Source organism: Nomascus leucogenys, chromosome 18, assembly GCF_006542625.1.
Source record: "Nomascus leucogenys isolate Asia chromosome 18, Asia_NLE_v1, whole genome shotgun sequence".
Lineage (NCBI taxonomy): Eukaryota > Metazoa > Chordata > Mammalia > Primates > Hylobatidae > Nomascus > Nomascus leucogenys.
In genome coordinates, this window is record NC_044398.1 from 20,729,580 (window position 1) to 20,747,073 (window position 17,494).

Here is a 17,494-nt window from a genome sequence, read left to right on the forward strand (position 1 = left end):
ACCAAGAAAGGGGGCGGAGCAGCCATAGAAAGCGGATTCGGGCCACAACTCCGGGGATCCCAGGCGTCTGAGGGGACAATCGGTCCGTGCGCCAGGAGCCCCTGCTCTGGCTCCGCGTGGCACTTCCGATTCCCGGCCGCAGGCAGCTGCACTCCCCAGCCGCGCGCCCCGCCCCCGGGGGCCCGGCGCCCCAGCTCCGACCCGCGCCCGGCCCCGCCCCGCCCGGTGTGCCCACCCCCGGCCCGCCCCGCCACCCCCTCGCCCGGCTCCCGCGGAGTCCCGGAGCGTCACTGCGCGGGCGGGCTGACCGACCCGCCGGCAGTTGGCACCGGGGGCGCTGGCGCGTCAGCGGCTCCGCTCTCCAGCCGGCAGCCTCGCGCGCCCGGAGCCAGCGGTCCAGGCGGCGGCGCAGCGCAAGGGACCCGGAACCGGCGGGAGGGAGGCTGCTAGGCGGGGAGGCGGCTGAGGCGGCAGCGGCGGGAGCCAGCCGGTGCTCCGACAGCCCAGGGCGCACCCTAGCCTCGCCGCCCTCAGCCTGGGACTTGGGGCTCGGGCGCTTGCCCAGCCCGCGTCCCAGCGCGGCCACATGGCTCCACTCCGCGCGCTGCTGTCCTGCCTGCTGCCTTTGCACTGTGCGCTCTGCGCCGCCTCGGGCAGCCGGAACCCAGGTGCGTGCGGGTTGGGCGCGCGGGGGCCCGTGGGGTCCTGGGTGCACGCGGTCAGGGTGGCCCAAGGTTGCCCCAGCCACCCGGGCAGGGTTCCCGCGGGTGGGAGGCAGTGTGCACACTCTGGGCTGATTTGCTGTCTTTCCTTCCACTGTGCCACGGCACTGTCCGGTGATTTCTCTCCCTTTCTGGCACTAGAAGTAGACAGAGACCCCAGGAGAGAATTTGGGAGCATAGAGTCTCTTCTTAGGAGCAGCGTATCTGTCTCTTTGTCTCTCTGTGTTTCTTCTTTCCCGTCTTCCCCAATCTGTTTCTCTGGCTTGTGTGTCTTTCTCTTTCAATGTCTTCTCTGTCTCCAACTTGTGTGAGCATGGGTGCAAGGTGTGTGTGTGTGTGTGTGTGTGTGTGTGTGTGTGACTGTTACATACCCAGAATAAGGCTAACAGGTGATTGCCTCCTACTGCAGAGCATGCGGGGCGCTCACGCTCCTGCACAGAAACGCACATCCTTCCACTGTCCCCAACGTAGCATTGTCAAACGCTGCGGACACAGGCCTCTCGCGTACAGACCAGATACACTCCACTCCCGCCCTGCAGCATGGGGTACCCTCCTGGTGGCTCTGAACATGGGGAGGAGTCGGTCATTTCCAGGCAGGCTCCCTCCTTGTTTGTGAGCCTTATTCATGTGCCAGAGTGGGTTCTCTCTTGCCGCAGTCTTGGGGGTCCTCTGCTATAATGGGGATGAAACTAGAGCTGTGGGCATGGGGGATTTTCAGGAAACATCACTTTCTATGTTTTATCAGTGACGTGAACTGGGGAGACGAGAGGTAGAGCTGTGTGGAAATGAAAATTCCTCCCAAACTCGCATTCATGAATCACCAGGCCTGGAAGCCAGGGAGCTGTCATTCCTGCCCAGCCTGGCTGGGCTCAAGGAGAGCTGTGTGAGGATGGGCCTGCTGGCATGTGGCCTGGAGCATGGGGCCATGACCTCACAGTTAATTCAGCCCAAGTGGGCAGGTCACCCCCTGTATATCCTTTTATTTTTGAAGATCTATATTTATCCAGCTTGGGGCTCGGCCATGCAGAGATCTCAGTGGCCACTGTCCTGCTTTAAAAAGTTTTCTTTCTAACCTTGGAAAAATAGAGAACCGCGCATTCACTCCCTCCCCTCTGCAGCCCCACCTTCTCATTGACACGTGCCCACGGTCCCCTGGGTTTCTAGGTGTGTTTGTTTTGCCAGCTGCGTTCTTGGAAGCTTGGGGAGGAGGGCCCTACCCCAGCCTGGGCTGGTGATTTCAGCACACTGGGGAGTTTGGGCAGATCTGCTCTTCCCTTTATTTGCCCTGTTGGCTTTTGGGGAATTTTAGTCCTTTTCTAGGCAGAGCCCAAGGTTGGAAGTCTTGTTGCTAGTGACCGGGCTCTGTCTGGTATCATTTGCTTTCTTCTGCTAAGTTTAAAAAGGACCTGGGGGCTACAGGGAGTGATATTTCCATAAGGTACCTGAACACCCTTCATCCAAGTGTAGGAATCCCAGAGCTCAGGAAGCAATGGATGGAAAATGGGTGAACTCGGGCTAAGGGGCCCATCTAAGGGTGACACTGAGAGTTCCTATCCCTCCCTGCCCTCGTGGGATTTCCGACTTCCCCTTACCTCTGCACCGACTGCATTGAAGTGACTCTTTGTTTACCTCCAACAGAGCTGCACCTCTCTGGAAAGCTCAGTGACTATGGTGTGACAGTGCCCTGCAGCACAGACTTTCGGGGACGCTTCCTCTCCCACGTGGTGTCTGGCCCAGCAGCAGCCTCTGCAGGGAGCATGGTAGTGGACACGCCACCCACACTACCACGACACTCCAGTCACCTCCGGGTGGCTCGCAGCCCTCTGCACCCAGGAGGGACCCTGTGGCCTGGCAGGGCGGGGCGCCACTCCCTCTACTTCAATGTCACTGTTTTCGGGAAGGAACTGCACTTGCACCTGCGGCCCAATCGGAGGTTGGTAGTGCCAGGATCCTCAGTGGAGTGGCAGGAGGATTTTCGGGAGCTGTTCCGGCAGCCCTTACGGCAGGAGTGTGTGTACACTGGAGGTGTCACTGGAATGCCTGGGGCAGCTGTTGCCATCAGCAACTGTGATGGATTGGTAAGGGATGAGACTTTCATTAAGCTGCATCCTCCCCCTCCCATGCCCTGCTCACGTGGTTTTGAGATTGCTATGGGCATGTTTTGCAGTCTGGGCCAAGACAGGGGTGGTGCTGCCTTCCTGAGGGAGTGCCGCCCGCCCCCGTGCGCCACTAGGTTCATGCTCTGCCAGGTGTAAAGTGGCCAAGTTGGGATGGTGTTCACCCCTCACCTTCCATGGACCCACCTGGATCACAAGCTGTTTGGCTGGTGTCTCTGAGTGCAGAGAAACACTGGGGTTGGAACTGTGGCTGAGCCACTGCCTCGCTGTGAGGATTTGGATGAGTTAACCTCTCTGTGGTTCTTTCCCTTATTTATTTTGCACATATTTACTGTTCTAGGTGCTGGGGGTACGGTGGTGCCTGAGACACACGTGGCTTCTGCTCTCCTGGAGCTGACCCGTGGGTGTTAATGATATGGCCCGCCTAACTGGGCAGTGCACTGGGGGCTGCCCCTGCCTCGCTCGTGGTGCGGGCACAGTTAGCAGCTGCTATTATGTCTTGTAACATTGTGATGTCGTGTCCTTCCTCTTCTGCTCCCTGTCTCTCCTCCCAGAGCCAGCCTGCTCTTTCCTGGCTGCTCTGTGTGGTCCCTTTCCTAGGACCCCCACTGCTTCCGCGCTGCTTCCCAGAGTCTGGGAGTGCCTCTGCTAGTTGGCTCCACATTACAAACCAGAAAGCCATGGGGTGGGCTGTCTTCCTCGCCCCCACCTGTGGTTGGCTCTGGTTCCCCTCGCTGCTCCTCCTCAGTGTGCAGGCCCTTGTGAGCTGGCACAGCAGCCTCAAGGTCCTGCTGGGCGGCTCTTCCCTGCCCCAGAGACATCGGATGTGAGCTGATGGGTCCCAAGAAGGGGCCCGCTTGCTCATCTGCCCTTCAGCTTTGAGACCGAGAAAATTTGAGATGGAGAGGGGTTGTGGGTTCCTTCCTCACTGGCAGGGTGGGGAGCATTTGTCACCATCGTCTCATGTGTAGGAGATGTCTTATTTGCTGATTTCGTGGCTGCCTCTGTCTAGACCAGTGCTTTCCACCTTTTATCATGATGTACCCCTAAGTGTTTTAGACATTTCCCCCCAGTCATCAGTCCACCCCACGATGAGGTTTTTTTTTTTTAGAGGTGGATTTTCACTATGTTGCCCAGGCTGGAGTGCAGTCGCTATTCACAGGCACAAACACAGGGCACTGCAGCCTCAAACTCCTGGCCTCCAGCCATCCTCCTGCCTCCGCATCCCAGGAGCTGGGGCTATAGGTGCTTGTTACTGTGCCTGGCTTTCCTCATGCAATTTTAATACCACAGATACACTGAATATCTGCTTATACACTGTATATCTATCTGTGCTTTATATATTCAAAGGTGTAATATTTTTGCCTTCCCCAGAATAAATTTTCATCCCATTGAAGGTGATAGGGCCCTCATGGAGAGGGCTTATCTAACGGTAGTTGGTTCTCATAGTTGAGCATGCACTAGAATCACCTGTGCACCTTGTCAGGGGTGCAGAATCTGCCTCTCTGGGGAGGGACCGGATCTGATCATTACCAAACTCTGCAGGTGAACTGATGCAAGAGTTCCTGAGAGCGGACTTTGAGAAAGCAGATTGTCAGGGCAGCTGGGGGAGCCCAAGGCCTTGTCAGGCGTCTGGGCTGAGCCTCTGCCGCTAGCCCACTCTGGCTCTGCAGCTCTGTGCCACAGGGGCCCTTGGTCACCCTGCTGGCTAGAGCTATGCCATGGCCACAGGTTTTGATTGAAAATCCCAAGTGATGTTAGGAATCATCCAGGGATACAGTATCCATGCAGATAGAGAGAAAGTGCTGGTGCAAGCCAGCAGCTGCACTGAATTAGATGGTGAATTCCTTCTAAAGTCATCACACAGGTAGGCTGTAAGCTCCTCAGTGACAGAGCTAGGGCTCCAGCTTCTCTGGCTGCCCTCCTGGAGCAAGACACAGAAGAGATGCTCAATATATGCTGAGAACCTAAACTGAGGATGACCATCACTAATAATAAGTAACTCCCTACCCCCTTTGCATCCCGAAAACCTCCCTTGTCATTGAACCAGCTCAGCAGCCCATTGACAAGTAGTGACTGACCACTAGGTGCCACAGGGACCAGGGCCATGAAGGACCCTGCGCTAGCACTCCTGAAGCACGATCACATGGCTACATGGTGTAGCGTATATGGTGACAAGTTGTCATGCTCTGGTTTTGGGGGCTCGCAGATGGTGGAGGTAGGGCTGTTCAGTGGGCCTGGGGCTGGGCATTCCTCAGAGGGTGTCGCTGATTTTTGGTGGCCTCTGAGTAAATGTTCTTATTAGCTGTGTGACCTTGGGCAAATCACCCCCCCCCCCCATTTCTGAGCTTTACTCTTCTCATTTGTCCAAAGAGGGGCTATACTTGATGTTCCCTGGAAGATGGGAATCAATTCTGTGTGGCATTTGCTGAAGCCGGATCGGGTCTCAGAGGCTGTCCAGGTACAGGCTTCTGTAGGCTTGCTCTGTAGCTGGTATAGAACTGAGGCTCTAGGAAGTGACTTGCCTGGGTCCCCCTCCCCTTGGTGAGGGGCAGAAATGGACTTCACTGGGCTGAGCTTCACGCTGGACCACAACATGTACCCTGGCTGTTTCCAGAGGCCAGTCCTGGAGTCCAGTATCTGGACGCCTCCCCCTCCAGGCCCTGGGAGTGGAACTCCCTGACGGCCTTCCACTGGAGCCGCCAGCACAGAGGTCACCCCAGGCTGGGATTCCTTGACTTTCCGCCCACTCCAGGAAACAGCCCTGTGTCCCGTGACAGCAAGGGGCTGTGTCCCAGTGACCCAGCTGAGCTCACCTTTGGACTCAAAGGCCACGGTGTAGCATTTCTGATAAGATTGAACTCTGCATCTTTACATGGTCTCTGGATTTTAATCCCATATTCTCTAACATCTCAAATGCCAAAGTCATTCATTTCAAAAAATATGTACTGAGTGCTGACCATGGACAAAGTCCACAGGAGATCATAAAGAAAATGAAAGTGACACAGATAATGAGAGCAACAGTAACGAGTCCTTCTTGTGGCACAGACACAGCATGCATACGTGTATGTGCTTTTATTAACTCCATCCATTTGCAGATGAGGAAACTGAGTCGTAGGTGGAGCTACGAAGATAATACAGATAGCTTCCATGAGCACAGGACTTTATAGTTTACAAAGCTCTTTTGCTTCCTTCAATCTTGTGAAGTGTGTACGCAGATATTGTTATTACTCCTGCTTTGCAGAGAGTCAGGTCCCTGTCCTGGAGGAACTTGGGTGCCACGCAGGGGGAAACCCACCAGTAGTTTCAACATTCACTTGGTCTTCTAGAACACAGTGGGGATGGGTGCTCAGTAAATGGGAGTGACTGTTTTCTTTGATGTCAGAGAAGGTGACATTTGAACTGGGCCTTGAAGGATGAGTAGAAGTTTGCTGGGGCCAGAGGGTGGGGAAGGCCCTCTGGGCAGGCGGAAGAGCTTGAGCAGGCTAGTGATGGTTGGACAGAGGAAGGAATGCCATGTCAGGTGGGGCTGGGGAGTGGACCCTAGAAGACATGCGGGCAGGGGGGCTTGGTCTGACCTTGAAGGAAGGGCAGGATGGAAGAAGGGGTGTGGGGCAGGGATGGGGCAGGTTGCTCTCTTGAAGAGGCTGGGCTAGGAGTTGAGAGATGTAGCTGTGTGACTCTGAGCAAGCTGGCCCCTTCTCTGGACCTCAGTTGCCTCCTGGGTGCGTTAAGGAAGCTGGAATGTGTAAGCTCAGACCTATTCCAGCTCTGGCATTGGTGCTTTGTGGCATGGGGCTGACCTTGCTGGAGTTTGGAGCCAGGCCCCTGTAAACCTGTAGTTGATGGCTCCCTCCTGCATTGCGGTTAATTCATGCCTAACACTGGGGTATGGGATGCTTTATCTTACTTCCCACCCACTGTTCTGGAGGGCCTTCTGTGTGTCCTAGCTGTGGGAGGGGAAAGAGAAAGATCCAGGAATGAAAAAGCAGGGCCCTTGCCCTGGAGGAGTTTGTAGGCTAATGGGGACCCAGACATAAAAGCAAACTTGAGAATCTGGTGAGAGGCAGCAGGAGAAGGACCCGTTTAGTTTGGTTAGGGCATCTAGGAAGGTTCCCTGGAGGAGGTAGCAATTGCTCAAGACTGTTCAGACATTATAAACATGAAAGATAGTGCCAGGTCCCTGACCAGCAGAATGACTGACCCAGCCAGTCTTGAGGATGTTCAGGGGCAGGAAATAAGGGATGTGGGGGCGGGGCCTGGTCCTGCCTGCAAAGTGCTTCCTCTGGGGTTGGGGGCAGCTAGCCTGGGATGCTGTTAGACCTGAGAGTCCCAGACTGGGAATGTGTCCAGGTGTCAGCAGTGACCTGACGGGCCACTCTTCAGAGCCACTAACGCTCTGCACCTGGAAGGAACATGGGGTGGGGACCAGTTCTTTGTGGATCCTGGAGAAGTTGTGGCGTGCAAGGATGGGGTTGACAGAGTGGGGTCCCTGCTTCTCAGTGGGGCTGCATGCTCATCGTGCCCATCTAGAATCCAGGCCACCAGCATCCTGAAGGGTTGCTTCTCCTACGGCCATCTGTGCCTCCCCAGGCCCTGGGGCCTGAAGCCCTGCGACAGGGTGACGAGGGCTTGGCTCCACCGTGTTTCCCCCTTTGCCTTCAGTGCCTCTGTGAGTCAGGGCCTGGCGCGGAAGCAGCCACACGTGTAAGATTTGTCACCATCTGGTTCTGTTTTCCACTCTCTGCAGATCTTGCATTTTTGACGGGTTATACTGAGTAGACCCTGGCAGACGGCTTTGGGACGGGCAGGGGAGGCTGCATCCCAGCCCAGCTGCTCACCACTGAACAAGTCACAGAAGCTCTTTGAGCACCGCCCTGTTGTCTTTAAAATGGGACTACAACGTGGGGTGGGACTGGGGGAGTTGAAAACTTCAGGGTAAGGGGCTTCTTTATGGGAGGCTGAAAATATTCTAAAATTGTGTCAGTGTTTACACAATTCTGTGAATATACTAAAAACAATTACAATATGCACTTTAAGTGGGTGAATTATACGGTATGTTGTATCTCAATAAACCTGTTACTGGCTGGGTGTGGTGGCTCATGCCTGTAATCCCAGCACTTCGGGAGGCTGAGATGGATGGATCACCTGAGGTGGGGAGTTCGAGACCAGCCTAGCCAACATGGAGAAACCCCGCCTCCACTAAAAAGACAAAATTAGCCGGGCGTGGTGGGGATGCCTGTAATCTCAGCTACTCAGGAGGCTGAGGCAGGAGAATCGCTTGAACCCGGGAGGTGGAGGTTGTAGTGAGCCAAGATTGTGCCACTGCACTCCAGCCTAGGCAACAAGAGTGAAACTCTGTCTCAATAAATAAATAAATAAATAAATAAATAAAATAAAATAAAATAAACCTGTTACTAAAAGCACCTGGCCTATGGATGGGCCCCATGAAAGGTGGTGTTCGTAATTCCAAGGAAATATTCTAGTTTGGGGGAAAGAGCAGAATGTGCTCACTCCAGCACAGATGAGCTGTGGGACCTTGAGTGAGCGTCTTCATCTCCCTATGCTTAGATTCCTCATCTGTAGGAAGGGCAGAGGAACAGCTGTCTATGGGGTTGTTCAGAGGATTAAATGAGATAAGGCAAAGTGCAGGACGTGGTTTATGGCAGGGCCTTAAAAAATGGATAAAAGTCTGCAATGTCCGCCTCCTGGGTTTCAAGTGATTCTCCTGTCTCAGCCTCCTGAGCAGCTGGGACTACAGGCGTGCACCACCACGCCCAGCTAATTTTCGTATTTTTAGTAGAGTCAGAGTTTCACCATGTTGGCCACACTGGTCTTGAAATCCTGACCTCAGCCTTGGCTGATCCACCTGCCTCAGCCTCCCAAAGTGCTGGGATTACAGGATGAGTCACCGCACCCGGCCAATCATGATTACTTTTTAACAGTAATTATTAACAATGATAAATATTACAAATATCATCAGAGTCCCTTTATTGCAATGACATCTAGATCGTTGGCATTATCTGACTGGCTCTTGGCAAGGTCCTGGGGATGCAGGGATGAAACTCAGCCCTCTGCCCCTGTACTCCAGAAGCCCACGGTTTAAAGGGGAGGCTGAAGTGCACAGTAGACAGTAAAAAGCAACACAGACCATAATAAGCTTCAGTGATTTGTGGGAATACAGGGAAGCATAGTGCATGCCAGGGGTGGCTTGGAGGTGAGTACTGAGAAGGAGGGGTGCTCAGGGAAGGCTTCCAGGGTAGGGGACATTTGGGCTGGGTTTTAAAGGATCAGTAGGAGTTTTCAAAGCCATAGAGTGAGAATTGTAGTCATTCTGTAGGGAAGGAAATCCTGTGTCTCTGCAGGATTCAGGAAATGGCATGTCATTTCAGCTTTCCATGGGAGAGGGGGAATGGCGAAAATGTAATTGGAAAATGTCAACCTCACCACGGAGCTTGGCCTTACCCCTGGCATCATGGGGAGCCATGGAGGTTTGTAAACCGGAGTCACATTAGTGTTTGAGAAAGACACTCATCCTTCCAGCTCGATGCTGGTGCACAGCAGACTTGTCTGTGGCTTTTTGGTCTCCTGTGCTAAACACCTGTCCTTGCCCTGGGGGCCGCTCTTGACTGGCTGGATGAGTGAGTAGGCATCCTGGGGGCGCCCTGGGAAGCCGCAGGTCAGCTCCACATTCCACCCTGCTTTGGAGGTGTGGAGTGTGGAGGCTTGTCTCACTGTGACCGATCCCCTCCCAGACACCCAGCTGGCTTGTCCCCTTACATCTTGACCTGCAGGCCTCCTGCCCTCACACGTGTGTGCCTAGCGACCCTGGGAGGGGCAGGGGGCACCAGTGCCTGGTGTCTGGCCCCACGTTGGTGCAGGCCTTGCTACCTTGCTGACCTGCCTCTCTAGCCTTATGAGCTCCAGCTCACAGACCGCTGTCCCTGCCCCTGCCCTGCCCAGGCTGGCCTGCTCTCGCCTCACTTTTCAGTCCCCTGCCTTTGCTGTGCTGTTCACACCTTCCCTGTCCTCTCACTTGATGTATCTCCCATTTCAACTACCAGTTCCTAGAAATCAGAGACTGTCTTAAATGTGTGCACTTCCTGGAGCATTGAGCATAAGGCTGGGCCCCTGGGTTGGAGGGGCAGGAGGTGGAAATTTCAGATGCAGCAGGAATAAGTAGGTAACAGAAGAAAGAGAAGAGGACTGGGTAGTCCTAGGGGTGGTGGGATTATGGCAAACAAGAGAGGAACTTCCCACTCCAGTGCCACTCTGGTATTATAAGAGGTTTGAGTATTGTAGGAGAAATGGGAAATATGGATTTTTAGGTAATTCTTAAGCCATTGTATGAACCAAACCCAGCAAGGCTGTTAGCTGGAGGCCTTGGGTTGCTTGTGAGCTCAGCAGCATGTGCTGGGGGTGAGTGTAACCCTGGAACCAGACCACCTGGGCTGAAATCCCAGCTCTGCCTGTTACATGCTGTGACCCTGGGCAGTTAGCTCACCTCTGTGTGGTTCGGTTTTCTCATCTGGAAAGTGGGGATCATAATAGTAATCACTTCATAGAGTTGTCATGTGGGTAAAGGGCTCAGCGCAGTCCCCAGTACACTCAGCTGTTGCTATTACATGGTGTGGATTACTGGTTGGTTGAGCTTACCAGGTCTGAGGGGATGGTGGCAGGAAAGAAGTCAAGAGCACCCCATTTTTCTGGCTGCCACTCCCAGAGGGGTCTCTGGGTTTTCAGTGGGGCACACAGAGCCCGTGCTGGTCTTGGCCCCCCTCAGGCCCGTTAGTTTTCTCAGGGTGCACCTTGCTTCTCCCTCGGTTTGCTGCTGGCTGTGAACATTCCCACCTGTAGTTCCCAGAGGCTCAGGGCAGAGTGTGGTCACCTGTGTGTCCTCATGACTCAGCATTGGGCCTGCTGGACAACCGTCTGGGTGAGGAGGCATAAACTCCTGTAGTTAGATGAGGGGACAGCATCTGTCGTCCTCTCCGTGGCTGTCTGGCCATCTGCTCCTAGGCCAGAGGTGGTGACTGCTGAGGCACATACACTGCCATTTGCCCTCCTGCGCCCTGGCAGGCCCTGCAGGCCCGTTGTGGCACGCTGTCCCCGGGCTCAGACCCCCCTGCATGTGCCCATGCAGTCGCTCTCTGTGGGCCGAGTGGGCGAGCAGGGGAAACCCGTTTACCTCCTCGCCCTCAGCACTCCCTTCGTGAGCGAGTCTCTGTCTTCAGGTTGCACACCCTCTCTGAGAGTGCGAGCTGGTTTCTCCTGTTTGCCACTTAGATAACCCAATTCCCTGGGAAATACTGGGTCCCTCTTGGCAATTCGTGTTTGCAGCACACGAAACAAGAAAGGGAGTCTTTGGAGAGAAAGGGGGCTTCTCCTGACCTGCCTGTCAGGGTGAGTGTGGGTCTTCAGTGTGGAAAGAGGAAGTCACTGCTTCCTGATTGTGGCAATGTGAGGTCCTGGAGGACACAGAGGAGGGGCTGTGGTCTGCATGGGAGTGTCTTGATCCGAGCCAAATTCCAGGAGGTGGGCAGCACAGGCTCTCCTGGGGAAATAGGCAGGGTGGGAAACTGAGTGACTATCAGTTATCATTCTTGTGTAACAAACAAGTCTAAAACTTGGAACTGAAAACAACATTGTGTCCTTCCTCACAACTCTGTGGGTGGGCTGGGTGGTTCCTCCCCTGCCTGCTCCGGCCTGCTCGCGTGGCTGTGCTCCGCTGAAGGGTGGGCGGGCTGGAGGGCCCAAGCTGGCTTCTTTTACATGACCAGCATGGTGCTGGCTGTGGGCCAGGCGGCCTCAGTTCTCTCTGTGACCAGTCATCCTCCAGTAGGCCGTCTCAGGGTAGCATTCCAAGAGGGGGAAGGTGGAAGCTGGAATACCCCTTGAGGCCTAGTCTTGAGAATTGCATGTATTAGTTCGTTCTTGCACTGCTATAAAGAAATAACTGAGGCTGGGTAATTTAGAAATAAAAAAGGTTTAATCAGGTCACAGTTCTGCAGGTCGTACAGGAAGCATAGCGGCTTCCGCTACTGGGGATGCCCGAGGAAGCTTCCAATCATGGCAGAAGGCAAAGGGGAGCGAGGCATCTCACATGGCGGGAGCAGAAGCAAGACAGAGAGGAGGGGGTGCTACACACTTTTAAACAACCGTATCTCATTCACTGTCACAGTAACAGTGCCAAGAAGATAGTGCTAAACCATTCATGGGAAACCGACTCTGTGATTCAATCACCCCCTAGCAGGCCCCACCTCTAACATTAGGGATTACAATTTGGAATGAGATTTGGTGGGGACACAGATCCAAACCATATCATGGCGTAAGGTCACTTCTGCACATTCTGCTGGTCAACGCGAGCCATAAATCTGGACAAAATTTTCCAAGGGTGGGGCAATGGACTCTTCCATTTGAGGGAAGGAGAGGTATAGTCTCACTGTAAAGAGATAGTGCACAGAAACAAGAGGACAAGTTGCAGCCATCTTTGCAAATATTCTTCCACATTGCCCCTAGGCAAGTGATTTGACGTCTCTGAGCCTCAGTTTATGTATCTGTAAAGTGGGTGTCCCTAACTGGTAGTTTTGCAGGTTAGAAATTATGCACTTAAAATGCTACCACAGTGCCTGGAGCAATAAAAGTTAGCATTTCTTCTTCTTATTGCTGATGTCTTAGAATAAATAAGGAAACTGAGGCAGGATCCATAGCAGGTTTGTCTCCAGCTCTCTGGGCGCCCATGCCAGGGCTCTTCCCCCTGCTTTCCAGAGGCCCCCTCCTGTCTGGGCTGCTGTCTGTCTGAGCGGAGGCCCAGGGCCTGGGTCCTGGGTGGTTTTCCAGTCCTCCAGCCAGTCTGATCTTGCAGTTTTACCTCCCTTGTCTCCTCATGACCATGCCTCACTGTCTGCCTTGGATTAATAACTTATTTATGATATGGAATAAAAGCCAGACATCACCTCACTGCAGCTCCTCCGGAGCAGAGCCGGCCTCCCATTCCAGCAAGGGCTGGTTTTGTTTTTCTTCCTCTGTGTCTTCAGGCACTGGCTGGAGGGAAGACGGCCTGGGGGTTGCTTAGCAGGCTGGTGAGAGTGATGGGGGCTGTGCTTGTCTCTCCATCTGCCTTCCAGCCCCAGGGTGGTACAGGCCCAGGGTGGGCTCTCAGTGAGGGCCCGGGAGATTCCACATTCCCAGGCACTGCAGTGGAAAGTTCCCAAACCATCCACCAGGCCCAGCATTCCATTTTCAGCATGTGGGTCTTGCCCTGCTTTCAAAGCCCTAAAAACAACAACAGTGATAATATTTACATGCTGCTTCATCCTTAGCAGCACCAAGGAGCTCGCTGTCAACAGAAACTCAGGCGCCTGCAGATACCCTTGTGTTATGAAAACCTGCATGGATCCCAGCTCAGTGTAATTTCCACCATTCACCCTGACTTTGGCCTGAGTTGGGGACAGCTGTGGCTGGAAAAGGCTTTGGGGCCCTCTAGCTCCCTCTTCATTTTCCAGCAGAGGAAGCCGAGGCTCAAGTCGGGGAGGAGATCCAGGGTCATGGAGTAGCAGGTGAGTGTCAGGTGTCAGGGCGCGCAAGGACCAAGGTTTCTGACTCCCAGGCAATGTTCCTCCCGCAGTTCCAGGCAGCCTCTCCTGTCAGTGGAAAGACCAAGTGTATCTGAACAGAGACTCAAGGTCGTAATCTGTGTGCTGTCCCGTGATACGGTAGCCGTGGCAACAGCTTCAGAATGATTAATGCTAAAAGTGATTGGTCTAATGGTGGTGGGAGGTGAAGGGGCCTGGGGGTACTGAGTAGAGGTGTTTATGAGGCTCCCACTGTGAGGGGGAGGGCTGCTCAACTTCTGCATGTCATTGTCTTCCCTGAAACTGGGAGGCCAACTAAGAAAAACAGATGTCAATGGCCCAGTTAGTGGGATTTGATGCTCAAACGGAACCTTCTGGTGTTTCTCAGACTCAAGTCACCAGTGCTGCTGTTTTATCCATTTTCAAAATATTGGAGAGAGAGCGGGCTGCTGTTATGTACACATTACTTGTCATGGAACATTTAAAAACCCTGCAGTCTAATTTTCTTCTGCTTTCAGTAACATGGCTGATGGGGCAGTAGAACAGGCCCCTTTTTAGAGAAATGTCTGGACTTGAGATCGTTTGTTAGGACCAGGTTGGTCTGAATGCAAACTCTGTTTCCAACGGGTGGCTGAAGGCCTTTGTCAGCCTTTGCTTTTAAGCCAGCCACATATTTACACCTTCGGTCTGTCCAGAAACAGCCTGTCACTTTCCCCTCCAAGCCACTCCCGCCCCCCAGGCAGAGGTTCACATCCACCCCTCGAGGCTGGCGGGGGCCCACACTCTATGAGTTAGCTCCTCCAGCCTGAAGAGGCCTGTGTTCCACAGCCTGGCTGACTGCTGGCCTGGGTGCATCGTGCCTTTGAGGCTTTGTCACTTCAAAATTCATAGTCCCTGCATAGGGAGATGCTAGGTAAAATACGCCGTCCCCTAATCCACGGCCACAGTTTTGGGGAAGCTCTCTCACAAGGGTGGTATACCCAAGGGAGTTTGTTTTAAGGCCTGACCCAAAGAATGCTTGTTTAGCATGGTTTCATTCCAAAGTCAGTGGCGCAGCATCAACCAGTTCATCCGCCTGAAGCTCATGTCTAGAAGAGGGACAGAGATACCTGGACAGGATAGAGCACCTGCCAAGAGCCACCACCAAGGAGCACAGAGGAGGGAGCTGTGATGGGGTGGCCTTCGAGCTGGGTGGAAGGGGCATTCCCAGCGGGATGCACAGCGGGGGCAAAGGCGCGGAGGCCCATGGGAACTGTGGCTCTGGTACAGAACGGGTCCTGTGTGGCTCCAGTGTGGGGATTTTTGTTGCTGGTAATTCTAAAAGGGAAACGAACACAGCATAATAAGAATAACCAGCGCTGGGGTGGTGTGAGCCACCTCCTGTCTCTCCCAGATGATGGCATTCACCTCCCTGCACTCCCTTGCCCCTGCAGGGTATTCGCCAACAGCAGCCCGGGCAGTCCTGTTACAATCCGAGTCCTCCATGGTTCGCGGCATTCCTCCCGGAGAAGCCAGCCAGGCCCTGGGCCGCCATCACTTCTCCTCACTGCCCTCCCTGAAGGGAACATTCCTCCCCAGGAACTGCCAGGGCCTGCCCCTCAGACCCCTCAGGCTTTCACTCAAATGTCACCTTCAGAGCAACATCCTCCCTGGCAACCTTATTCATAATGTCAAGCTCCAGTCCTCCCTTCTCCATGGCTCCTTCCATTTGGTATGTCACATATTTCTAGTTATTAATCGCCTGTCTCCACCCTGCTGTAGAATGTTAGCTCCATGCAAAGAGGAATTTTTGGCTGTGCCCCAAGCACCTAGATCAGGGCCTTCTCAGTCATCATCTGATCAATGAATGAATGAATATGTGCTATTGCAGGCAAGGGGTTAGGAGAAGCAAGTTACAGAGACATAGGTGAACATGCGAAGGGAGGGGGTCTGGAGAGGGGGTCTGGTGGCTGCATTGTGGGTATTTGTGCTGCTAGTGCCTGGCAGGTGAACTGTCAGAGTGTGGCCAAATCTGGAACCTGTGCTAGTGGTGTTGGTCCCTGGGCAGGGTTAAGGACAGGACCATGCCACCTATCTGGGGTCTTCTGGCCAATTGTGTTTCATCCGCTCCTTCCACCCTTTGCAGAGGAGACTGGCCAGTGATACCTGGAGGGTAATTGTGTCATCAGGAGCCACTTGTGGGGCCAGAGCTAGCCTGGCATTCTCCCATGCTTACCTGCATTCTGGAGGGACCTTGTCTCTTGGCCACTGCCAAGTCCCTCATTGGCAGCTCACTACGGACCTGGCTATTATGTATCAGATGCAATGATAAACATTTACGTGCATGATCTCACGTGGGAGGCATGGTTTAAAACTAGTCAGCGACCCGCTGGGCCAGGCTGCTGTAGGGCTCATTCGGAGGGGAGGCCTGGCTGGGACAGTGACCTGTGGGGCCCTCTCTTGGGTCTGCTCTCCACTGCCAAGGGTGCAGCACCTTTCCCAGTGCTGCTCACCGTCAGCTGGTGTGTGTCCGAGTGGCAGCGTTCAAACTGCAGGGCCTCCAAGCAGGTTGCTGCTCCTCTGCTCAGAGCCTGGCAGCCACACTGCCTGCTGGCACTTGAGGGCTGCTTCCTGTCTCTTCATCCTGGAGCCATGGCTGCTGCCAGGGCCCAGGGCCAAGCAGGGGCCAGGCAGAGCTCCTTCACCAAGCTTGGTGGGCTATGGTGGTGACAGAGGGGGAAGCCTCAGAGCCGTGTGGCTCTTGGGCACTCAGGAATGGAATCTGAGGGTGGCTGCCGGCCCGGCAAGATCTGCCCTGAGTCTGGCTGGGCTCCAGAGTGAGGGGTTTGCAGCAGAAGGCAGTCTCTGAGCACCTACAGGTCCTGCCTCTGGCCCAGGACATCTGCCTGTTGGCGGGGAAGGGGAGTAGAAATAAAAAGTGACCACCCCTCCTTTAAGAACTTCAAGATTTTGGCTGGGCACGGTGGCTCATGCCTGTAATCTTAGCACTTTGGGAGGCCAAGGCAGGTGGATCCCTTGAGGTCAGGCGTTCAGGACTAGCCTGGCCAACATGGTGAAACCCCGTGTCTACTAAAAAGACAAAAATTAGCTGGGTGTGGATGCGCGCCTGTAGTCCCAGCTACTCGGGAAACTGAGGTGGGAGAATCGCTTGAACCTGGGAGGCAGAGGTTGCAGTGAGCAGAGATCGTGCCACTGCACTCCAGCCTGGGGACAGAGTGAGACCCTGTTAAAAAAAACAAAACAAAACAAACAAAACAAAAACTTCAAGCTTTTGATGATCTGAGCAGCTCTGTTCTCCAAGGTGCTGGAGGACAGCCAGTCATCACCTTCATCATCAACATCAGCACAGAGGGACTCCTAATAATTGTCCTCATTCTCTGCACTATGGACCCCCAGCTTGGATGGCTATGAGGGCATTGCCTGGTCCTTGGCCACTCAGCAGGTCACAGCTGCTCCCTCTACCTTCCAGGCTTCCCCCACCCTGGATCACTTGTGGTCTAGATGGCCCTTGGTCGTGAAGTAAGAGGCGTGCGGTAACCCAGCCAGCTGGACTCCCTCCGCCCCCTCTCAGGGAACGTACTTATTGTACGCTCGTTTCCTGTCTTACTTGCCCATTTCTGGTGTTATGATGAACACACCTGTGCTGCTATTGCTCTCTTTATGAAACATGGATGACCACTTAAATGTCCCTTTTCGTGCTATTCTAAATGTCCCTTTTCTTGCCATTCCACTGTTTGAAAGCCTCCAGGGTTTGGATGAGTGGTTCTCAGCCCTGGATGCACGTCTGAATCACCCAGCAGCTTCCAGAACGCGCTGACTCCTGAGCCCCACCCATCGAGATTTGATTTCATTGGTCTGGGAGGTCGCCATAGTTTTGTAAATTCCCCCAGGTGATTTTAATGACTATCTAGGCGTAAGAACGGCTACTGTTGCCTCCTGGAAAGCCTACTGTGTGTCAGGTCAGTAGCTGGGGTCAGGACTTTCAGGACCAGAAAAGCCAGGCGGAGGAGGGAAGGAAAGGAAAACACCACCACCTGCTGTGAACCTGGCTCCAGGAGGGCCATTTCCCATGCCTTATTTC

The 17,494-nt window shown here is 54.1% G+C and overlaps 1 protein-coding gene across 2 annotated transcripts in view; it reads left to right on the plus strand.

Annotated features, from left to right (window-relative positions):
- Nucleotides 1-289: 289 nt before the first annotated feature.
- ADAMTS14 (ADAM metallopeptidase with thrombospondin type 1 motif 14) overlaps nucleotides 290-17,494 on the plus strand; it is an 86,743-nt gene continuing 69,538 nt past the window's right edge. For both annotated transcript variants that reach the window (XM_030798071.1, XM_003271202.2), the window contains exons 1-2: nucleotides 290-668; nucleotides 2,361-2,800. In XM_030798071.1, the coding sequence (XP_030653931.1) occupies nucleotides 587-668; nucleotides 2,361-2,800 (522 nt within the window). In that variant the 5' untranslated portion in view covers nucleotides 290-586. The remainder of the gene's footprint in view (nucleotides 669-2,360; nucleotides 2,801-17,494) is intronic.